The 20,927-nt window shown below is 36.3% G+C and overlaps 1 protein-coding gene across 1 annotated transcript in view; it reads right to left on the reverse strand.

Moving 5' to 3' along the window:
- LOC100378552 (histone-arginine methyltransferase CARMER-like) overlaps positions 1-17,340 on the reverse strand; it is a 32,532-nt gene extending 15,192 nt beyond the window's left edge. The window contains exons 1-8 of the mRNA XM_085503500.1: positions 17,172-17,340; positions 15,512-15,634; positions 13,975-14,081; positions 2,794-2,898; positions 1,875-1,985; positions 1,115-1,292; positions 639-729; positions 226-307 (exon numbers count right to left, since the gene is read on the reverse strand). Of these exons, the coding sequence (XP_085359626.1) occupies positions 226-307; positions 639-729; positions 1,115-1,292; positions 1,875-1,985; positions 2,794-2,898; positions 13,975-14,081; positions 15,512-15,634; positions 17,172-17,304 (930 nt within the window). The 5' untranslated portion in view covers positions 17,305-17,340. The remainder of the gene's footprint in view (positions 1-225; positions 308-638; positions 730-1,114; positions 1,293-1,874; positions 1,986-2,793; positions 2,899-13,974; positions 14,082-15,511; positions 15,635-17,171) is intronic.
- Between the last annotated feature and the right edge of the window lie 3,587 nt (positions 17,341-20,927).

The raw sequence follows: 20,927 nt of genomic DNA on the forward strand, positions 1-20,927 counted from the left end.
AAATATTTGTTTGATGGAAGTTTCTACTGGACCAGATTTGACTCTTTTTGTACAAGAAGTGAGCATTAGTCTTAACAGCAATGAGATGAATTTGCTTGGATACTGACTTCATTACAGTCACATCTTTAACTGTCACATGTAGTTAATACATTATTTAAAAAATCTAAAATTTATAAATACAGAGATTTTGTACGTTATGACCAATATAATTACATAGATACATACCACAATAGGTTGTCTGAAGCACTCTTGTAATGCAGCATTCCTAAGACTTGATAAGTCAATACCGTGGAACGACTGTTGATACCTAGCAAAAACGAGTATTGTAAAAAAACTTTATTTAAACTGGAAATAATTTGCGCTGAAAAACATTTGGCTGTTTTGTATGCAGTTTATTTTTCAGATGAATGTATTTTCACTGATTCATCCCTATAGCGAAAATAAATTCTAGTGAAAATCAAGTATTTTACAGTTATATCTTAGATGATATAGCTTAGTTTGTACATAGCATAACAAATTGCACACCAGCAAAGAGGACAAGTGGAAATCTCAGTTAAAGCAGAAGTAACTTGTGTTCAAAGAGGATACCTTCATACTTATATGTTTCTAATATATATAATAGTAAAATCACAACTTACCAGAAATTGGCTTTAGTAAATTGTTCCATGTACAATGCTTCATCACAGAATGGGGCTATATGAATATCTCCTTGGCTCGGAAACATTTTACCTGAAGATGTAAATGACAAATTGTGATAAATATAATCCATAGACTAACACATAGCAGGGGGTAATGTGAACCTATACTGCTGGACAGCATTGTATGTAGTTTGCTATATTCCTATGATAACATTATTATACACCTTGATTCTTGTAGTCATTGCAGGCATTTTACGAATTTGTAGTAGAAGTATAATAACACTGCATCAGAACAAGACATCAAACTTTATCTGAGTCAATGGTGGCAAAAGTGGCATCATTTGTATTATAATACGTGAAAGTAAAACACTCCCGCTATCGTATAATATCAAGTAATTTTTCACTCCCTCCCTCCCTCCCTCCCTCCCTCACCCATTAATTGCTACCCATCACACTATTTATTCTATGTTTATTACCTCCAGGTTTCAACCATTTTTTGGCATGTAGGTAACTTTCCAGCATTCTCTCATTGACTAACATGTATCCCATAGGTTCTGATATAATAACATCCACTTGTTCAGGAATAGACACTTCTTCCACCATACCTGGCACAACCATTATTCTACCAGTCAATTTATTGTTATGTACTAACACCTATACAAACAATAACATTTAAATTAATAGGGAAGGGTATATTGTCAATTTTAAACAACACCGAAAACTAAAGGCAATTTTGAATTAAAATATGACGAATATGATATACCAGTCAGTTTATGCAAAACAAACCAATGTCCATGAAACTAAGTTGTAAAGTCAAGGCATGTCAGGGACACTGCTTTAAAACAGCATTCAAAAATAACAAATGTCTGTCATTCAGCCATTTTTAACCCGATCTGAAAAACATTATGGTACTATCAATGTAAATACCAAGTTGAACAATAGCTGTACATGTAAGATTGAGATCCAGGCCACAATTGTGGAAATTGTAAATTTTGACACATTTTTAATATTAAACGTATTTGCGACATGGTGTATGTACAAAGTTTAAACATGATTCGTCGAGGCATGTTTGAGATTTAGCTCTGGAGCTGCATTCATTGGAACAAAATGACCACCAAACAGCCATTTTGAAACCAATCTAAAAAACAAGCATCATGGTACTGATTTGGTATTTGCAACAATATGGCGGCGAGGTTCAACAATGAGGGATCAGTAATCAGAGAGGGGAATACCTACCTCTGCTTGAGAAGCCATGGAACTGGCTTCAATAGCATAAACTTTACGTGCTCCTGCTTGAATAGCAAAAAATGATAGTATACCAGTACCAGCACCAACATCTAAAATAACCTAAAAATGACGACAAAAGGTAAGTACTCACTAACAGTTCAAATATAGTATAAATACTGTCAAATTTCCCATGCAGTAAGGTAAGTACTCACTAACAGTTCAAATATAGTATAAATACTGTCAAATTTCCCATGCAGTAAGGTAAGTACTCACTAACAGTTCAAATATAGTATAAATACTGTCAAATTTCCCATGCAGTAAGGTAAGTACTCACTAACAGTTCAAATATAGTATAAATACTGTCAAATTTCCCATGCAGTAAGGTAAGTACTCACTAACAGTTCAAATATAGTATAAATACTGTCAAATTTCCCATGCAGTAAGGTAAGTACTCACTAACAGTTCAAATATAGTATAAATACTGTCAAATTTCCCATGCAGTAAGGTAAGTACTCACTAACAGTTCAAATATAGTATAAATACTGTCAAATTTCCCATGCAGTAAGGTAAGTACTCACTAACAGTTCAAATATAGTATAAATACTGTCAAATTTCCCATGCAGTAAGGTAAGTACTCACTAACAGTTCAAATATAGTATAAATATCGTCAAATTTCCCATGCAGTAAGGTAAGTACTCACTAACAGTTCAAATATAGTATAAATACTGTCAAATTTCCCATGCAGTAAGGTAAGTACTCACTAACAGTTCAAATATAGTATAAATACTGTCAAATTTCCCATGCAGTATACCTTATAAATTTGAACACTCAGATTGTACATTGTGCAATTATTTGGGACTTTTATGGTCACACTATTTATGAACTTAATTGATTCCACAATGCATGAATTAACAAATATTGAGCTTACTTTGTCTGTGAAATCTAGATGATTTTCTAACATAGCTTTTTGGTAAGTGGACGTTCTGATATAGTCTTGCATCATATTCTGTTGTTGTGATAAATAACCATAAAACTGAAAAAATTAAATACATAACATGCATGAATTGACGAATCCTGCGTTACATTTACCCTCTATTAATTGCATTATTTTCAACTAAAATGAAAATAATATTATTGCTTGGTGGTATCATGTGGCTGGTATTGGATTAAATATTACCATGACAACATAATTATCTATATCATACATACATCACAGAGTATATCATGGTAATATATCCCTGATTTGAAAATAAATATAATAATTTATAATGTTGTTTGTGACTTTACATTACAAATGTAAAATATTAAATCACAATGTACAGCAGCAAAAGTAAATAGAATGAACTGGGAATAGATATATTTTGTTTATAATAAATTTAAATAAATGTATATATTTATACACACAAACAGTTTAACCATAGAATATAATAGCCTCATCCTAAGGGGTATTTTGCTTTAAATACATACTTAGATAAGTTTCTCAGCAATATTGTTGAAACATATTTGATCAAATTTTCAAACTTTTCAAAGGTGGAAAACCTCAATGCTTTTTTAATTTTTTCACAACTATACTTCCACATGTTCTTATATTCTACAATGTTTCTGTACCTCTGTTCTTATATTCTACAATGTTTCTGTACCTCTGTTCCTATATTCTACAATGTCTCTGTACCTCTGTTCCTATATTCCACAATGTCTCTGTACCTCTGTTCCTATATTCTACAATGTCTCTGTACCTCTGTTCTTATATTCTACAATGTCTCTGTACCTCTGTTCTTATATTCTACAATGTCTCGGTACCTCTGTTCTTATATTCTACAATGTCTCGGTACCTCTGTTCTTATATTCTACAATGTCTCTGTACCTCTGTTCTTATATTCTACAATGTCTCTGTACCTCTGTTCTTATATTCTACAATGTTTCTGTACCTCTGTTCTTATATTCCACAATGTCTCTGTACCTCTGTTCCTATATTCTACAATGTCTCTGTACCTCTGTTCTTATATTCTACAATGTCTCTGTACCTCTGTTCTTATATTCTACAATGTCTCGGTACCTCTGTTCTTATATTCTACAATGTCTCTGTACCTCTGTTCTTATATTCTACAATGTCTCTGTACCTCTGTTCTTATATTCTACAATGTCTCTGTACCTCTGTTCTTATGTTCTACAATGTCTCTGTACCTCTGTTCTTATATTCTACAATGTCTCTGTACCTCTCTTCTTATATTCTACAATGTCTCTGTACCTTTGTTCTTATATTCTACAATGTCTCTGTACCTCTGTTCTTATATTCTACAATGTCTCTGTACCTCTGTTCTTATATTCTACAATGTTTCTGTACCTCTGTTCTTATATTCTACAATGTTTCTGTACCTCTGTTCTTATATTCTACAATGTTTCTGTACCTCTGTTCTTATATTCTACAATGTTTCTGTACCTCTGTTCTTATGTTCTACAATGTCTCTGTACCTCTGTTCTTATGTTCTACAATGTCTCTGTACCTCTGTTCTTATATTCTACAATGTCTCTGTACCTCTGTTCTTATATTCTACAATGTCTCTGTACCTCTGTTCTTATATTCTACAATGTTTCTGTACCTCTGTTCTTATATTCTACAATGTTTCTGTACCTCTGTTCTTATGTTCTACAATGTCTCTGTACCTCTGTTCTTATGTTCTACAATGTCTCTGTACCTCTGTTCTTATGTTCTACAATGTCTCTGTACCTCTGTTCTTATGTTCTACAATGTTTCTGTACCTCTGTTCTTGTATTCTACAATGTTTCTGGAAACTAACCCCGTACGAGCCATTGTGTGAGAATAGTACCTATATGTGCCATTGTGTGAGAATAGTACCTATATGTGTCATTGTGTGAGAATAGTACCCATATGTGCCATTGTAAGAGGAATAGTACCCATATGTGTCATTGTGTGAGGAATAGTACCCATATGTGTCATTGTGTGAGGAATAGTACCCATATGTGTCATTGTGTGAGGAATAGTACCTATATGTGTCATTGTGTGAGGAATAGTACCCATATGTGTCATTGTGTGAGGAATAGTACCCATATGTGCCATTGTAAGAGGAATAGTACCCATATGTGTCATTGTGTGAGGAGTAGTACCCATATGTGCCATTGTGTGGGAGATAGTACCCATATGTGCCATTGTGTGAGGAATAGTACCCATATGTGCCATTGTAAGAGGAATAGTACCCATATGTGTCATTGTGTGAGGAATAGTACCTACAGTACAGTTCTCGCGGAAGCTTTGGCTTTTGTGGCATCATTGTCGCCTACGCATGGCTTCATTGTCGCCTCAGCATCGCATCATTGTGGCATCAGCTTCGCGTCATTGAAAATTGAAGCTACGTTCGCCTCGCTATTTTGTGGCATCATCGTGGCCTCAGCTTCGCAGTCTCATGGCATCAACATGGCATCAGCTTCAACTTATTGTGACATGAGTATGACCTCGTTATTTGCACGCAGAAGGGCAGTAAACACAAACATGTACAGAAGTTCGATATGTAATCGATTTGAAATTCAAGGCGAATAAAATAATATGATCAAGAGTAAAATGACATTTTAAAAAGATATCTTGTTTAATTATTTTAGTGTTGCGAGTATTGGGCACCAAAAACTTTGCGAAGTACATTACAATCGGCAAGGTGACGAGTTCCATATTGACTAGAAGGAAAATCGTGATAAATTCAAATCACACGATGCAATCGTCGTTCTGATACAACACAATTTGCTGTATACGAAGTGAAACTGTTCTTGTTATAAATTTACCTTTTTTCGCTCATTTTATTTGCTGCTTGAAGAGCAGATTCGGATTCCTCATTTCGGTGGTATTTTTCTGTGTTTCGTTTAGTTTTAGCCGAGTCCGACCCCATGCCCGGACTACTAAAACATGCAATACAAGCGTATGCCGCCTGCAGCGTCGGCGTCGTCGCCAGTCATCTTGATACAAAGTTCCAAAACAAGTGCGTACATTTCCAACATATGATTGGATGGTTGTAGTGGCGTCGGTCTGGTGAAATTTGACAAACAATTCTCAAAATTAAGTCACGATCAGTGATCTGGGCTCGATCTATATGTATTCTCACAAACATATTTTCGAATGAAAACGAGCCACATGCCCTGTAAAAAATCGAATAGGGCTTGACATGCAGAAATAATTTATTGGTCTTCAGAAAAAAAACGTGTCCATTTAGTGTGGCCGTAAATATTTGGTGACCAGCCGATGAACAATTTGAAAATCATGATTCACACGGAAGTCCTTCGATACTGAAAATTATCGACCCCAGTCTGGTTTACCTTATTTCCCAACTTGCAAAACTGATTTGTATCTCAGCCCTGTTTTTTTTCTTTCTTTTTTTGAACTGAGGTAAAATCACATCCGTTTGTCAAAATATACCGATGTTTTTCAGTGAATAATTGCGAAGCCTGTCACAGCACAAACAAAACTTTGTGAATCAACGATGGAGATTGGATGGTACGACGACCCTTCAATTTGCGTTAAATATGTTTTGTTACAACACCATTGATTGGCTGAAAGTCACCTGATCGGAGCACGACCTGGGTCACAGAACCATATTTGTCCGTATTATCAACAGGACTTTGCGAAAAAACCACACCCACATTTTCAACCATTTTAGCGCGGAAGTTGCCAACAAATGTCGAAAACTCGTGAATTTTATGAATTCGAATAAAATAAAGCTAGCGATTCGTAAGACTGCTTAATAATATATCCCCCGATGCTCTTCGATTTTTTTTTTATTTCAAGGTGAGAAATGGATACTAGTAGTTGAAGTTCCATCGATTTCAAGGCGACTATTTAACCGCGACAACTCTACGCTCTGTTGTAGTTTCGCAAGGTAAAACAAAAATACAATAAGTAGTACTTGTTTAATTATTTGGTTGTACAGCCCGCAAATTACGGGACATGATCCCCATGAATTGCGATAAATAAATGCTGGTTGTGTTGAATGACGGACGTCGGGACCGTTTGGAGAAACAAATTACGGTCGGTAGACATTTCAAACAAATGAAATTATTAACGAAAGACGAGATTTTTCTAGGTATTTACGATCATACGGTCATACCAAATATATACAAAATTGACAAATACACAAAGAGGTGTAATAGTAGGTCATTTTTATTTTAGCCTTAGAACTATTTTCTGTCACTCAGTCCACGTCCATGCGTGGGAATTCTATTTAGCTTCATGGTCCTTCGGCTTGTCTTCTGCTTGGGGGAAAACAACAATAATTATACAAATCGTAAACTCAACACAATCAGGAAAAGAAACCCACACAACCATGTTGTACTTCTGTTGAATACATTTTGTAGCAGTGCGTCACGTCGGAATATGGTCTAAAATAAAATATTCAATCCCAGCCAAATCTAGGTCAAATGGTCAGATTGCGTGCATATAATTATAGATAGTTAAAACAAAAAGTATTTGAACTTTTGACGGTTGTTCAACATCTATGCACGGTTACTAAACTAAACTAGTAACCGTGATCTATGAAAACCAGAAAATTTTTAGTAGTCCGAATTTTTGCACGGTCGAAAATAAAACGGAAATTGACCGGTCAAAAGCGGAAGCGGTCAAGAGGTTTGGGGGAAATGAGTACAGTACTTCTTCGTTTGATGAAGCGATGCTGATGCCACATTGTCGCCATAATGAGGCCACAATGAAGCGAAGCGATAATCGCCTAACTTTTTAATGTCGCGACATTGAAGCGATGCTGAAGCCATAACAATGCCATAATGATGCGATGCTGAAGCGAAGGTGAAGCTGAAGTGAAGCCAAAGCTTCCGCGAGAACTGTACTGTATATGTGTCATTGTGTGAGGAATAGTACCCATATGTGTCATTGTGTGAGAATAGTACCCATATGTATCATTGTAAGAGGAATAATACCTATATGTGCCATTGTAAGAGGAATAGTACCTATATGTGCCATTGTAAGAGGAATAGTACCTATATGTGCTATTGTAAGAGGAATAGTACCTATATGTGCCATTGTAAGAGGAATAGTACCTATACAGTACAGTTCTCGCGGAAGCTTTGGCTTTTGTGGCCTCATTGTCGCATACGCATGGCTTCATTGTCGCCTCAGCATCGCATCATTGTGGCATCAGCTTCGCGTCATTGAAAATTGAAGCTGTGTTAGCCTCTCTTATTTTGTGGCATCATCGTGGCCTCAGCTTCGCAGTCTCATGGCATCAACATGGCATCAGCTTCAAAGTATTGTGACATGAGTATGACCTCATTATTTTCACATGGAAAGGCAGTAGAGAAAAACACATGTACAGAAGTTCGATATGTAATCGATTTGAAATTCAAAGCGGTAAGGGGAATAAAATAATATGACCAAGAGTAAAATGACATTTTAAAAGGAATCTTGTTTAATTATTTAATGTTGCGAGTATTGGGTACCAAAAACTATGTGAAGTACATTGCAATCTGCAAGGTGACGAGTGTCATATTGACTGCAAGGAAAAACGTGATAAATTTAAATCACACGATGCAATCGTCGTTCGGAAACAACACAATTTGCTATACGAAATTAAACTGTTCTTGTTATAAAATTACCTTATTTTCGTTCATTTTATTTGCTGGTAAGAGAACAGAATCAGATTCCTCATTTTGGTGGTATTTTTCTGTGTTTCGTTTAGTTTTAGCCGAATCCGATCCCATGCCCGGACTACTAATACATGCAAAACACGCGAACGCCGCCTGGTGCATCGGCGTTGTCGCCTGCCATCTTGATACAAAGTTCCAAAACAAGTGCGTACATTTCCAACTATGATTGAATGGTTGTGGTGGCGTCGGTCTGGTAAAAATTTACATCCAATTTTCAAAATTAAGTCACGATCAGTGACCTGAGCTCGATCTATACGTACTTTAAAAGTATTCTCACAAAAAAATATTTTCGAATAAAAACGAGCCACAGGCCTGGTAAAAAATCGAATAGCACTTAACATGCAGAAATAATTTATTGGGCTCCAGAAAAAAAGTGTTCATTTAGTTGTAGCCGTAAATATTTGGTGACCAGCCGATGAACAATTTGAAACTCATTTACACATGGAAGTCCTTCGATACTGAATATCATCGACCCCAATCTGGTTTACCTCATTTCCCAACTTGCAAAACTGATTTGTATCTCAGCCCAGTTTTTCTTTTTTTGAACCGAGGCCAAATCCCAGCCGTTTGTCAAAATATACCGATGTTTTTCAGTGAATGATTGTGAAGCCTGTCACAGCACAGTGAATCGACGCCGGAGATTGGACAGTACGACGACCCTTCAATTAGCGTCAAATATGCTTTGTTACAACATCATTGATTTGCTGAAAGTCGCCTGATCGGAGCACGACCTGGGTCACAGAACCATATTTGTCCGTATTATCAACGGGACTTTGCGAGAGAACCACACCCACATTTTCAACCATTTTTAGCGCGGAAGTTGCCAACAAATGTCGAAAAACTTGTGAATTTTATGAATTTCAATAAAATAAAGCTAGCGATTGGTAAGACTGGGTAATAATATATCCCCCGATGCTCTTCGATTTTTTTTTAATTTTATTTCAAGGCGAGAAATGGATAATTGAAGTTCCATCGATTTCAAGGCGACTGTTTCACCACGACAACTCTACGCTGTGTTGTAGTTTCACGAGGTAAAAACAAATATATAATAAATAGTACATGTTTAGTTATTTGGTTTTACAGCCTGCAAATTACAGGACATGATCCCCCATGAATTACGATAAATAAATGCTGATTGTGTTGAATAATGGACGTCGGGACCGTTTGAAGAAACCAACGGGCATCGATATTCCAAACAAATTATTGGGACACGGTCGGTAGACATTTCAAACAAATGAAATTATTAACGAAAGACGAGATTTTTCCAGATATTTACGAACATACTGTCACACCAAATATATGCAAAATTGACAAATACACAAAGAGATATTAGGTTTTATTTTAGCCTTAGAAATATTTTCTTTCACTCAGTCCATGCGTGAGACTTCTATTTAGCTTCATGGTCCTTCGGCTTGTGCTCTCCTTGGCAGAAATAACAATTATACAAATCGTAAACTCAACACAGTCAGGAAAAGAAACCCGGACAACCATGTCGTACTTCTGTTGAAATACATTTTGTAGCAGTGCGTCACGTCAGAATATTGTTTAAAATAAAATAGTCAATCCCAGCCAAATCTAGGTCAAAGGGTCAGAATGCGTGCATATAATTATAGATAGTTAAAACAAAAAGTATTTGAACTTTTGACGGTTGTTCAACATCTATGCATGGTTACTAAACTAGTAACCGTGATCTATGAAAATCAGAAAATTGTTTGCACAGTCAAAAATAAAGCAGAAATTCAACAAGCGGTCGCAAAAGCGAGCGATTGAAAAGCGGAAGCGGACGAGAGGTTGGGCGAAATGAGTTCTGTACTTCTTTGTTTGATGAAGCGATGCTGATGCCACATTGTCGCCATAATGAGGCCACAATGAAGCGAAGCGATAACCGCCTAACTTTTTAATGTCGCGACATTGATGCGATGCTGAAGCCATAACAATGCCATAATGATGCGATGCTGAAGCGAAGGTGAAGCTGAAGTGAAGCCAAAGCTTCCGCGAGAACTGTACTGTATGTGCCATTGTAAGAGGAATAGTACCTATATGTGTCATTGGGTGAGAATCGTACCCGTATGTGCCATTGTAAGAGGAATAGTACCTATATGTGCCATTGTAAGAGGAATAGTACCTATATGTGCTATTGTAACAGGAATATTACCTATATGTGCCATTGGGTGAGAATAGTACCCATATGTGCCAGTGTAAGAAGAATAGTACCTATATGTGCCATTGTGTGAGGAATAGTACCGATATGTGCCATTGTGTGAGAATAGTACCCATATGTGCCATTGTGTGAGGAACAGTACCATATGTGCCATTGTGTGAGAATAGTACCCATATGTGCCATTGTGTGAGGAATCATACCCACATATGCCATTGTGTGAGGAATAGTACCCACATATGCCATTGTGTGAAGAATAGTACCCATATGTGCCATTGTGTGAGAAATAGTACCCATATGTGCCATTGTGTGAGGAGTAGTACCCATATGTGCCATTGTGTGAGGAGTAGTACCCATATGTGCCATTGTGTGAGGAGTAGTACCCATATGTGCCATTGTGTGGGAGATAGTACCCACATGTGCCATTGCGTGAGGAATAGTACCCACATGTGCCATTGTGGGAGGAATAGTACCCATATGTGCCATTGTGTGAGGAATAGTACCCATATGTGCCATTGTGTGAGGAATAGTACCCACATATGCCATTGGATGAGAATAGTACCCATATGTGCCATTGTGTGAGGAATAGTACCAATATGTGCCATTGTGTAAGGAATAGTTCCCATATGTGCCATTGTGTAAGGAATAGTTCCCATATGTGCCATTGTGTGAGGAATAGTACCCACATGTGCCATTGGATGAGGAATAGTACCCACATGTGCCATTGGGTGAGGAATAGTACCCACATGTGCCATTGTGTGAGGAATAGTATCCATATGTGCCATTGTGTGAGGAATAGTACCCATATGTGCCATTGTGTGAGGAATAGTACCCACATATGCCATTGGATGAGAATAGTACCCATATGTGCCATTGTGTGAGGAATAGTACCAATATGTGCCATTGTGTAAGGAATAGTTCCCATATGTGCCATTGTGTAAGGAATAGTTCCCATATGTGCCATTGTGTGAGGAATAGTACCCACATGTGCCATTGGGTGAGGAATAGTACCCACATGTGCCATTGGGTGAGGAATAGTACCCACATGTGCCATCGTGTGAGGAATAGTACCCATATGTGCCATTGTGTGAGGAATAGTACCCACATATGCCATTGGGTGAGAATAGTACCCATATGTGCCATTGTGTGAGGGAATAGTACCCACATGTGCCATTGGGTGAGGAATAGTGCCCACATGTGCCATTGTGTGAGGAATAGTACCCACATATGCCGTTGGGTGAGAGTAGTACCCATATGTGCCATTGTGTGAGGAATAGTACCCATATGTGCCATTGTGTGAGGAATAGTACCCACATGTGCCATTGGGTGAGGAATAGTGCCCACATGTGCCATTGTGTGAGGAATAGTACCCATATGTGCCATTGTGTGAGGAATAGTCCCCATATGTGTCATTGTGTGAGGAATAGTACCCATATGTGCCATTGTGTGAGGGAATAGTACCCATATGTGCCATTGTGTGAGGAATAGTGCCCACATGTGCCATTGTGTGAGGAATAGTACCCATATGTGTCATTGTGTGAGGAATAGTACCCATATGTGCCATTGGGTGAGAATAGTATTCATATGTGTCATTGTGTGAGGAATAGTACCCATATGTGTCATTGTGTGAGGAATAGTACCCATATGTGCCATTGTGTGAGGAATAGTACCCACATGTGCCATTGTGTGAGGAATAGTACCCACATATGCCATTGGGTGAGAATAGTATTCATATGTGCCATTGTGTGAGGAAAAGTACCCATATGTGCCATTGTGTGAGGAATAGTACCCATATGTACCATTGTGTGCGGAATAGTACCCACATGTACCATTGTGTGAGGAATAGTACCCACATGTACCATTGTGTGAGGAATAGTACCCATATGTGCCATTGTGTGAGGAATAGTACCCATATGTGCCATTGTGTGAGGAATAGTACCCATATGTGCCATTGGGTGAGGAATAGTACCCATATGTGCCATTGTGTGAGGAATAGTACCCATATGTGCCATTGTGTGAGGAATAGTACCCACATATGCCATTGGGTGAGAGTAGTACCCATATGTGCCATTGTGTGAGGAATAGTACCCATATGTGCCATTGTGTGAGGAATAGTACCCACATGTGCCATTGGGTGAGGAATAGTACCCACATGTGCCATTGTGTGAGAATAGTACCCATATGTGCTGTTGTGTGAAGAATAGTACCCATATGTGCCATTGTGTGAGGAATAGTACCCACATGTGCCATTGTGTGAGAATAGTACCTGTATGAACCATTGTATGAGGAATAGTACCCATATGTGCCATTGTGTGAGGAATAGTACCCATATGTGCCATTGTGTGAGGAATAGTACCATATGTGCCATTGTGTGAGGAATAGTACCCACATGTGCCATTGGGTGAGAATAGTACCCGTATGTACCATTGTGTGAGGAATAGTACCCATATGTGCCATTGTGTGAGGAATAGTACCCGTATGTACCATTGTGTGAGGAATAGTACCCATATGTGCCATTGTGTGAGGAATAGTACCCATATGTGCCATTGTGTGAGGAATAGTACCCACATATGCCATTGGGTGAGAGTAGTACCCATATGTGCCATTGTGTGAGGAATAGTACCCATATGTGCCATTGTGTGAGAATAGTACCCATATGTGCCGTTGTGTGAAGAATAGTACCCATATGTACCATTGTGTGAGGAATAGTACCCACATGTGCCATTGTGTGAGAATAGTACCTGTATGTACCATTGTATGAGGAATAGTACCCATATGTGCCATTGTGTGAGGAATAGTACCCATATGTGCCATTGTGTGAGGAATAGTACCATATGTGCCATTGTGTGAGGAATAGTACCCACATGTGCCATTGGGTGAGAATAGTACCCGTATGTACCATTGTGTGAGGAATAGTACCCATATGTGCCATTGTGTGAGGAATAGTACCCGTATGTACCATTGTGTGAGGAATAGTACCCATATGTACCATTGTGTGAGGAATAGTACCCATATGTACCATTGTGTGAGGAATAGTACCCATATGTGCCATTGTGTGAGGAATAGTACCCATATGTACCATTGTGTGAGGAATAGTTCCCATATGTACCATTGTGTGACGAATAGTACCCATATGTGCCGTTGTGTGAGGAATAGTACCCATATAGTGTATCAGCTCTCAGGACAAGGGTAAAACCTCCATTACTTCGACAATCAGATATTTTCACCATGCCCCTTAAGAATATCAAATTTAGAGGCTCAAGAACACAATCAATAATTTCATAACAAACATACCTGGAAATACTGTTCTGCCGAAGACTCGTCGGTTCTGTCAGTGAATGAAGATTTTTTTTTTCGTACTTTAGACATTTTTGTAATAATACTTTCAAATCTATCATTATCTGTGGAACAAAATTATCAAGAATTATTCATAATTTCATGGGAACAGTTTCCAGACACACATTGTAAATAGACATAGTTGTAATACTGAAAACAACAATATTTGCACATCGCACATATAACTGTCCATACATGGGCATTGTATGATGTCATACAAATATGTAGATTCCAGTTCATACTTAAGATGTCTAAAGATTGCAAAGTGATCCTAAATATGCGACATAATACATGTGATATCATTCACTGTTCCACCATATGTGATATAATACATGCGATATCATTCACTGTTCAACCATATGTGATATAATACATGTGATATCATTCACTGTTCCACCATATGTGACATAATACATGTGATATCATTCACTGTTCCACCATGTGTGATATAATACATGTGATATCATTCACTGTTCCACCATATGTGATATAATACATGTGATATCATTCACTGTTCCACCATATGTGACATAATACATGTGATATCATTCACTGTTCCACCATATGTGACATAATACATGTGATATCATTCACTGTTCCATCATATGTGATATAATACATGTGATATCATTCACTGTTCCACCATATGTGATATAATACATGCGATATCATTCACTGTTCCACCATGTGACATAATACATGCGATATCATTCACTGTTCCACCATATGTGATATAATACATGCGATATCATTCACTGTTCCACCATATGTGATATAATACATGTGATATCATTCACTGTTCCACCATATGTGACATAATACATGCGATATCATTCACTGTTCCACCATATGTGATATAATACATGCGATATCATTCACTGTTCCACCATATGTGATATAATACATGCGATATCATTCACTGTTCCACCATATGTGATATAATACATGCGATATCATTCACTGTTCCACCATATGTGATATAATACATGCGATATCATTCACTGTTCCACCATATGTGATACAACACATGCGATATCATTCACTGTTCCACCATATGTGACATAATACATGCGATATCATTCACTGTTCCACCATATGTGATATAATACATGCGATATCATTCACTGTTCCACCATATGTGATATAATACATGTGATATCATTCACTGTTCCACCATATGTGAAATAATACATGTGATATCATTCACTGTTCCACCATATGTGAAATAATACATGTGATATCATTCACTGTTCCACCATGTGATATAATACATGCGATATCATTCACTGTTCCACCATATGTGATATAATACATGTGATATCATTCACTGTTCCACCATATGTGAAATAATACATGTGATATCATTCACTGTTCCACCATATGTGAAATAATACATGTGATATCATTCACTGTTCACCATATGTGAAATAATACATGTGATATCATTCACTGTTCCACGATATGTGTAATAATACATATGATATATATAACTTACCATAGTCTCTGTGAAATTGAATGAGAAATGATTTATCTTCAATTTTAAGAATACATCCAAATTTACTGACTCTGCAATACTCCACATTGGTGGTAGCATTGAAACCATACACTGGTTGGTTGCCTACAAAGAAAACAAAACATCATATTTTGTTTATCTCAGAACATCGTATATTAGAAAAGTCAAATTATCATCATGAAATAAACAAATCTGTCAAGGGTCTACCCTAGGAGTCTACATATAAAATATCAAAGCAATTGGGCTAGTCATTTTAATGAAGAAGTAGAAAATAGCCTTTTTTAACAAAAAGAAACAAAAAAATAAACCACAAAAAAAGAACAATTTCTATACTGTAAATAATGTCTGTCTTATGTCAATTTAGAAATTAATTTTAATTCATACATATACCAGAAATGTCAAGCATCCTGATATTCACAGTCACCATTCCCATTATTCTGGATATTAGACAAAATGCCACAACATTTTCAGAAATCTTAATGATCCTAAATTTTAGAATGAAGAGCAATATTTTTCCTAGATCTGAACACAATTTTAGACATGTTTAACAGTTATGGATTTTAAATTGTGTGTCCTCAAAATTCAAGATCAAGTGAACTAAAAAAATAAATTATGTTTTTAATTGCTCAGAAAAAAATGTATGAGGAAATATCTTTAGCATTTAATCTTAATCAGGTACTGACAAAAAAATAAAAGTGGAAAAACAATGATTTACAATGAAGTATTGTCTTGGAGTAATTTAATACTACATTCAACACAATAATGATCTATATGACAATTATTGGTCTTTTAATACTTTTATAATATTAAATGGTGCAAAATATCCAATGTATTTTTAGTTCATCATCAATATGTCATGTACATTCTTCCCACCATCCACACCTTGGACGATACGGTATCCGTGAGAAATTATGAAAAGAGTTCCTCTGCATCCCACCCCAAATAAATAAGTTAAGCAGTGTAAAGATTTGTTACTTTTAAACATTTACATAATAAAATGGAAGTAAATGTATTCAATGAATCATCATAAAAACACGTCGACATGTGTATCGTTTTGCTCACGCACAGGATAATCTGAGCACGACAGACAGACAGACATGTGTTACCGATTATAAAGAATGCATATAAAATATCGATATGTGCGAGTTCTTCAATGTCACCGACCGTCTGATTCTTGGCGTCACGCTAATTCGACTTCAATTTCAGCGCCGTTGACTCATAAAATAACACTTTGAAAGGAACGCGTGCAAATCCTTTGTGTATTTCAACTCGACAAGACCATGTGAGCCATCGGCTGCTTTTATCAGTGTTTATTATGAATCACCGATAAAGTGAAGACAGTCGAACAATAAAAGTACCCCACAACATGAACAAAGCCACATGCAAAATCACGACGATCACGTTTCAAAAACGTATACAAATACATTTGTTCTTCACAGACAGAATTTTTCGAAATATGTAATTTCAAAAAGACTTCCAGATGTTTTCTTATCGGCTACTGAATCCATATGCACGATATGATAATACACAAAGCAACAAAGACGGCTGTGTGGATGATCCGTCCCGCTGAAAGTTCGGGAATAAGACCGATGGCCTCAATTTGGACAACTCCATCTATTGAATCACCATGTGTAATTCTTACCGTTAAATAATCTGAAAGATGGATTCCTCTCGTCTACTATAGCTTCCAATCTGAGCGGCGTATCACACTGACGAATTACATCGCCTTCACTACTGAAGGCACTAAACCTCACACCTTCTATCATCAGCGCCATGTTTGGTTATCACAAAGAGGTCACGTCGCCAAAATAGCGCCCTCAACTTGTGTGACCTCCCTTGTAGTTGAAAAGAATGCCGCATCGCGCATTTGTCGAGCATTGTTTGACCCTCTTCTACAAACATTAAACCATAAAAACCCAAAAGCAAACAAAACGTAACAGAACTTGAGGTAAATACTAATACTAATTTATTAAAGGCACGGATATTAAATATGTTATCTCCATTCTCAAGTAATGTTTTGTTTGCACAAGTTTTTGTGTTGCTGGGAACTGATGACTAATGCTTGAAACACATAAATAGAGGGTGGGCAAAATAAAAGCTGTATAAATTACATTATGTGTTCATCGGGGCGTTGAGAACGTATGTAATATTGTTGATAGTTTGGCATTGTATGCTAAAACGTGGAAGCTCTCTGTCAACACTGACAAAACCAAAATTTTAATTTCCAATAAATCAAACAGACGTTTGAATAATGATACATTTTTTCTTGGAGGTATCGAACTTGATACAGTTAAATCTTATAATTATCTGGGACTAGTCATTAGTGCCAATGGTAGGTTTAAGGATGGCCTAAAAAACCTTAAACGTAAGGCTCAAAAAGCTCTGTTTTCAATGAAAGCAACGCTTGGCTCAATACAAAACATAAGTATAAAAGTTTCAATTTCCCTTTTTGACAAACTCATCAGACCTATCCTCATTTATGGTTGTGATGTTTGCGGTGATGAGTTCTCCACTAAATCACCTATTGAAGATGTTCAATTAAGTTATTGTCGGTATCTACTGGGGGTGTCACACACAAACCAATTATGGCCATGTATAGCGAGTTAGGCAGATACCCCCTAGACGTATTTATAAAAAAAAAAAAAAAATAATTAAATATTACAGTCGGGCCATGAATTCTAATAATGCGTTACTCAAGGAAGCTTTTGTGGTTAACCAAAACATTAAAAGTAAATGGTATCTAGAAGTGACATCATTATTAAACAATATCCAACAATATCATTCAGTTAACAACTGTGATAAATTAACCTCGGCACAAATGAAACAAATTGATTTGGGCATCAAGGATTTATTTCTAACAAGATGGAAAGGTGAGGTCCATAATGATAACTGCACCAAAGCAAATGAGAAAAACAAACTAAGAACATATCGGCTAATCAAATCAGATTTAAAACTTGAGCCATATTTAGTCAAGCTAAAAAACTTTGAACTGCGTAGTGTGCTTACCAAATTTCGTCTTAGTGACCATAGTCTCAAAATTGAAATGTAAAGGACGCTTGATAAATAATGGTCCTGATCCGTAACTTTGGTTCTGATAATAAAATAGTCACGATATTGAGCACGTTTGAAAACGCGGGGTAAATCGACAAGAAAATAAAAAGTAAAATTGGTCCAGGTATATTCTCAGTACCTGCATTTGAATTACATTAACGGATATATTGACAGACAATTGTTTTATTTAGTAAGTCGTATTTATTATTCACCGTAGTACATGGTGTATAGGCACAATCTGGATAGTGTGAATCAATTGCTTGTCATTTAACCATATTTGTCACCAACAGATAGATTTTATCTTGACATACAAACGTAACATTATTTCTATTTCTACTATGTTTAGGTATTTCTAAAACTTTGAACAAACTTCGTGATTTCCATGACACTTGTATGAATGGCTGGGTTGTTTCGTTGGCGAGTCAAAAAGCGACGGGATATATACTACCGACACAACAAACCCATTCCCTTTATTATTTGTTTAAAAACATATTTATCAACTTCACAATCTAAACTGCAATGAGAGGTTTCTATTGGTTGATGGGATAACATTGGGACATTTTCAAATGATGTCATTGCGCAATGAGCTTATTGATTATAAGCTGGAACTGTCACAAGACGGGTGGGTTACGGAATATGTGAAGCGACTCTCTCTATTTTGTTGTTGTTTTTTTTGCTTTTACTGACGAGAAATTTTTTTTTAATAATATGAAGTTACAAACTACAGTTGCAGATAAACGGATAAAAGTAGTTACCTATCTAAAATGAGTGAATATATCAAGAATATTTAACAACTTGTAACGTTTACTTACAATATACATAACTCAATAAGTTCTCATGTTTATTGTTTTACGACAAATTTTAGGAGGATGCGCGTAAAATATCTAGTGTTTCCTGTTAAATTTTCTTTCCGTAATTGCTTTTATAACGGGACTAGGAAATAACACAAAACATGTGAATAACATTTGACTCTGAATACCAGATAGGAAACGCTTGACATAAATGGTGAATGAAATATCCTCATGTAACAGACACTTTGAAATAAATGTTTTTGTTTTTTTTTCAAATATTTCAAAGTCATGGAATTATTTATTCTTCTTCAAAGTGATGGATGTGCCCAGTGGAATCTAAACTTTTTATTTTGTATATAGAATTATGACGTCACAACCGTTCAACTAATTAGCAGAAATATTTATGAGTTAGTACTGTGTATTATTTTTTTAATATCTCCCAGAAACAACATGGTTGCTATTTAGTGCCCCAAACTACCCACTTGTATAATATAATGGTTATGCAATTATTTATTGAGTTTTCAGTACAACCAAGAAAAAACATATCTGTTAGTTCGTTCTCATCCCTACACTCCAACCCATTAAACTCATAGCACTGGTCAATCTGATTAAAATAAGATCCTGGTTTTGGCTTTTTTTTTTTTTTTTTTTTTTTTTTTAAATAATATCATTCATATTTTTTTCATATATTCTATTATTTTTTTTTTCAAAATTTATTTGCTGGTATTTTCGCGATTACCAAAACTTGAAATGAAATGATTTTAATAATACTAACTTGAATAGACACCCCCTTCTTTTTCAACCCGTCTCAGTCATACCACTTATTAAGGAATATTTTTATTGTGATTTACTGACTCGAACCAGAGTAGCTTACGGTACCAGTAGTTCGCGGGTATTGCGACCTAAAGAATAGTCTAGAGTGAAAATGTTATCACAATACACCGACAATAGTGCTACTAATTATAGATTTGAATAAATGCCATGGCCTTTTGAGTGTTTTTACCCGGTACAAGTCATGGTTTTTGAGAAAATGTTGTGACAAATTGTCAAAAATGGACAATTTCCATAGGAATCCAAAAAGCATTGTTTCATAGGAAATAAATTGTATTGCTTAGTTTTAATAATTTCTGAAAATAGAATTACCCATCTTAGAACAAAATACTATTTTTTCACTATATGTCACCGAACGATAAATCGCCATTTTATATGATTTAGTTTTTTTTTATGTACTAGTACCTTAACACACATTATATTTCAACCAAAAACAAAATCAGGTACAAATAAAAAGAACTTAAAGGGCGATGGTCTTCATGTCGCGTCCTGTTTAATCATTTTTTTTCCTGTGTACATATTCGTTGACTGCACACACACTCAAAATCTGACTGCACTTTGTCGACACGGCACGCGATGCCAGTTTCATGTTTCGGAATGTATGCTAATGAGCTGAAACTTTTAGGTCAAATGTCAAACGCGGAGTGGTATATAAAAACGGTCCTAAATAACCCCACCTTGATGGACACAATTTTCCCTAGTTTTAGTTTTCGAGTCAAATTCAG

The sequence above is a fragment of the Saccoglossus kowalevskii genome, chromosome 9, assembly GCF_978046115.1.
Source record: "Saccoglossus kowalevskii chromosome 9, keSacKowa6.1, whole genome shotgun sequence".
NCBI lineage: Eukaryota > Metazoa > Hemichordata > Enteropneusta > Harrimaniidae > Saccoglossus > Saccoglossus kowalevskii.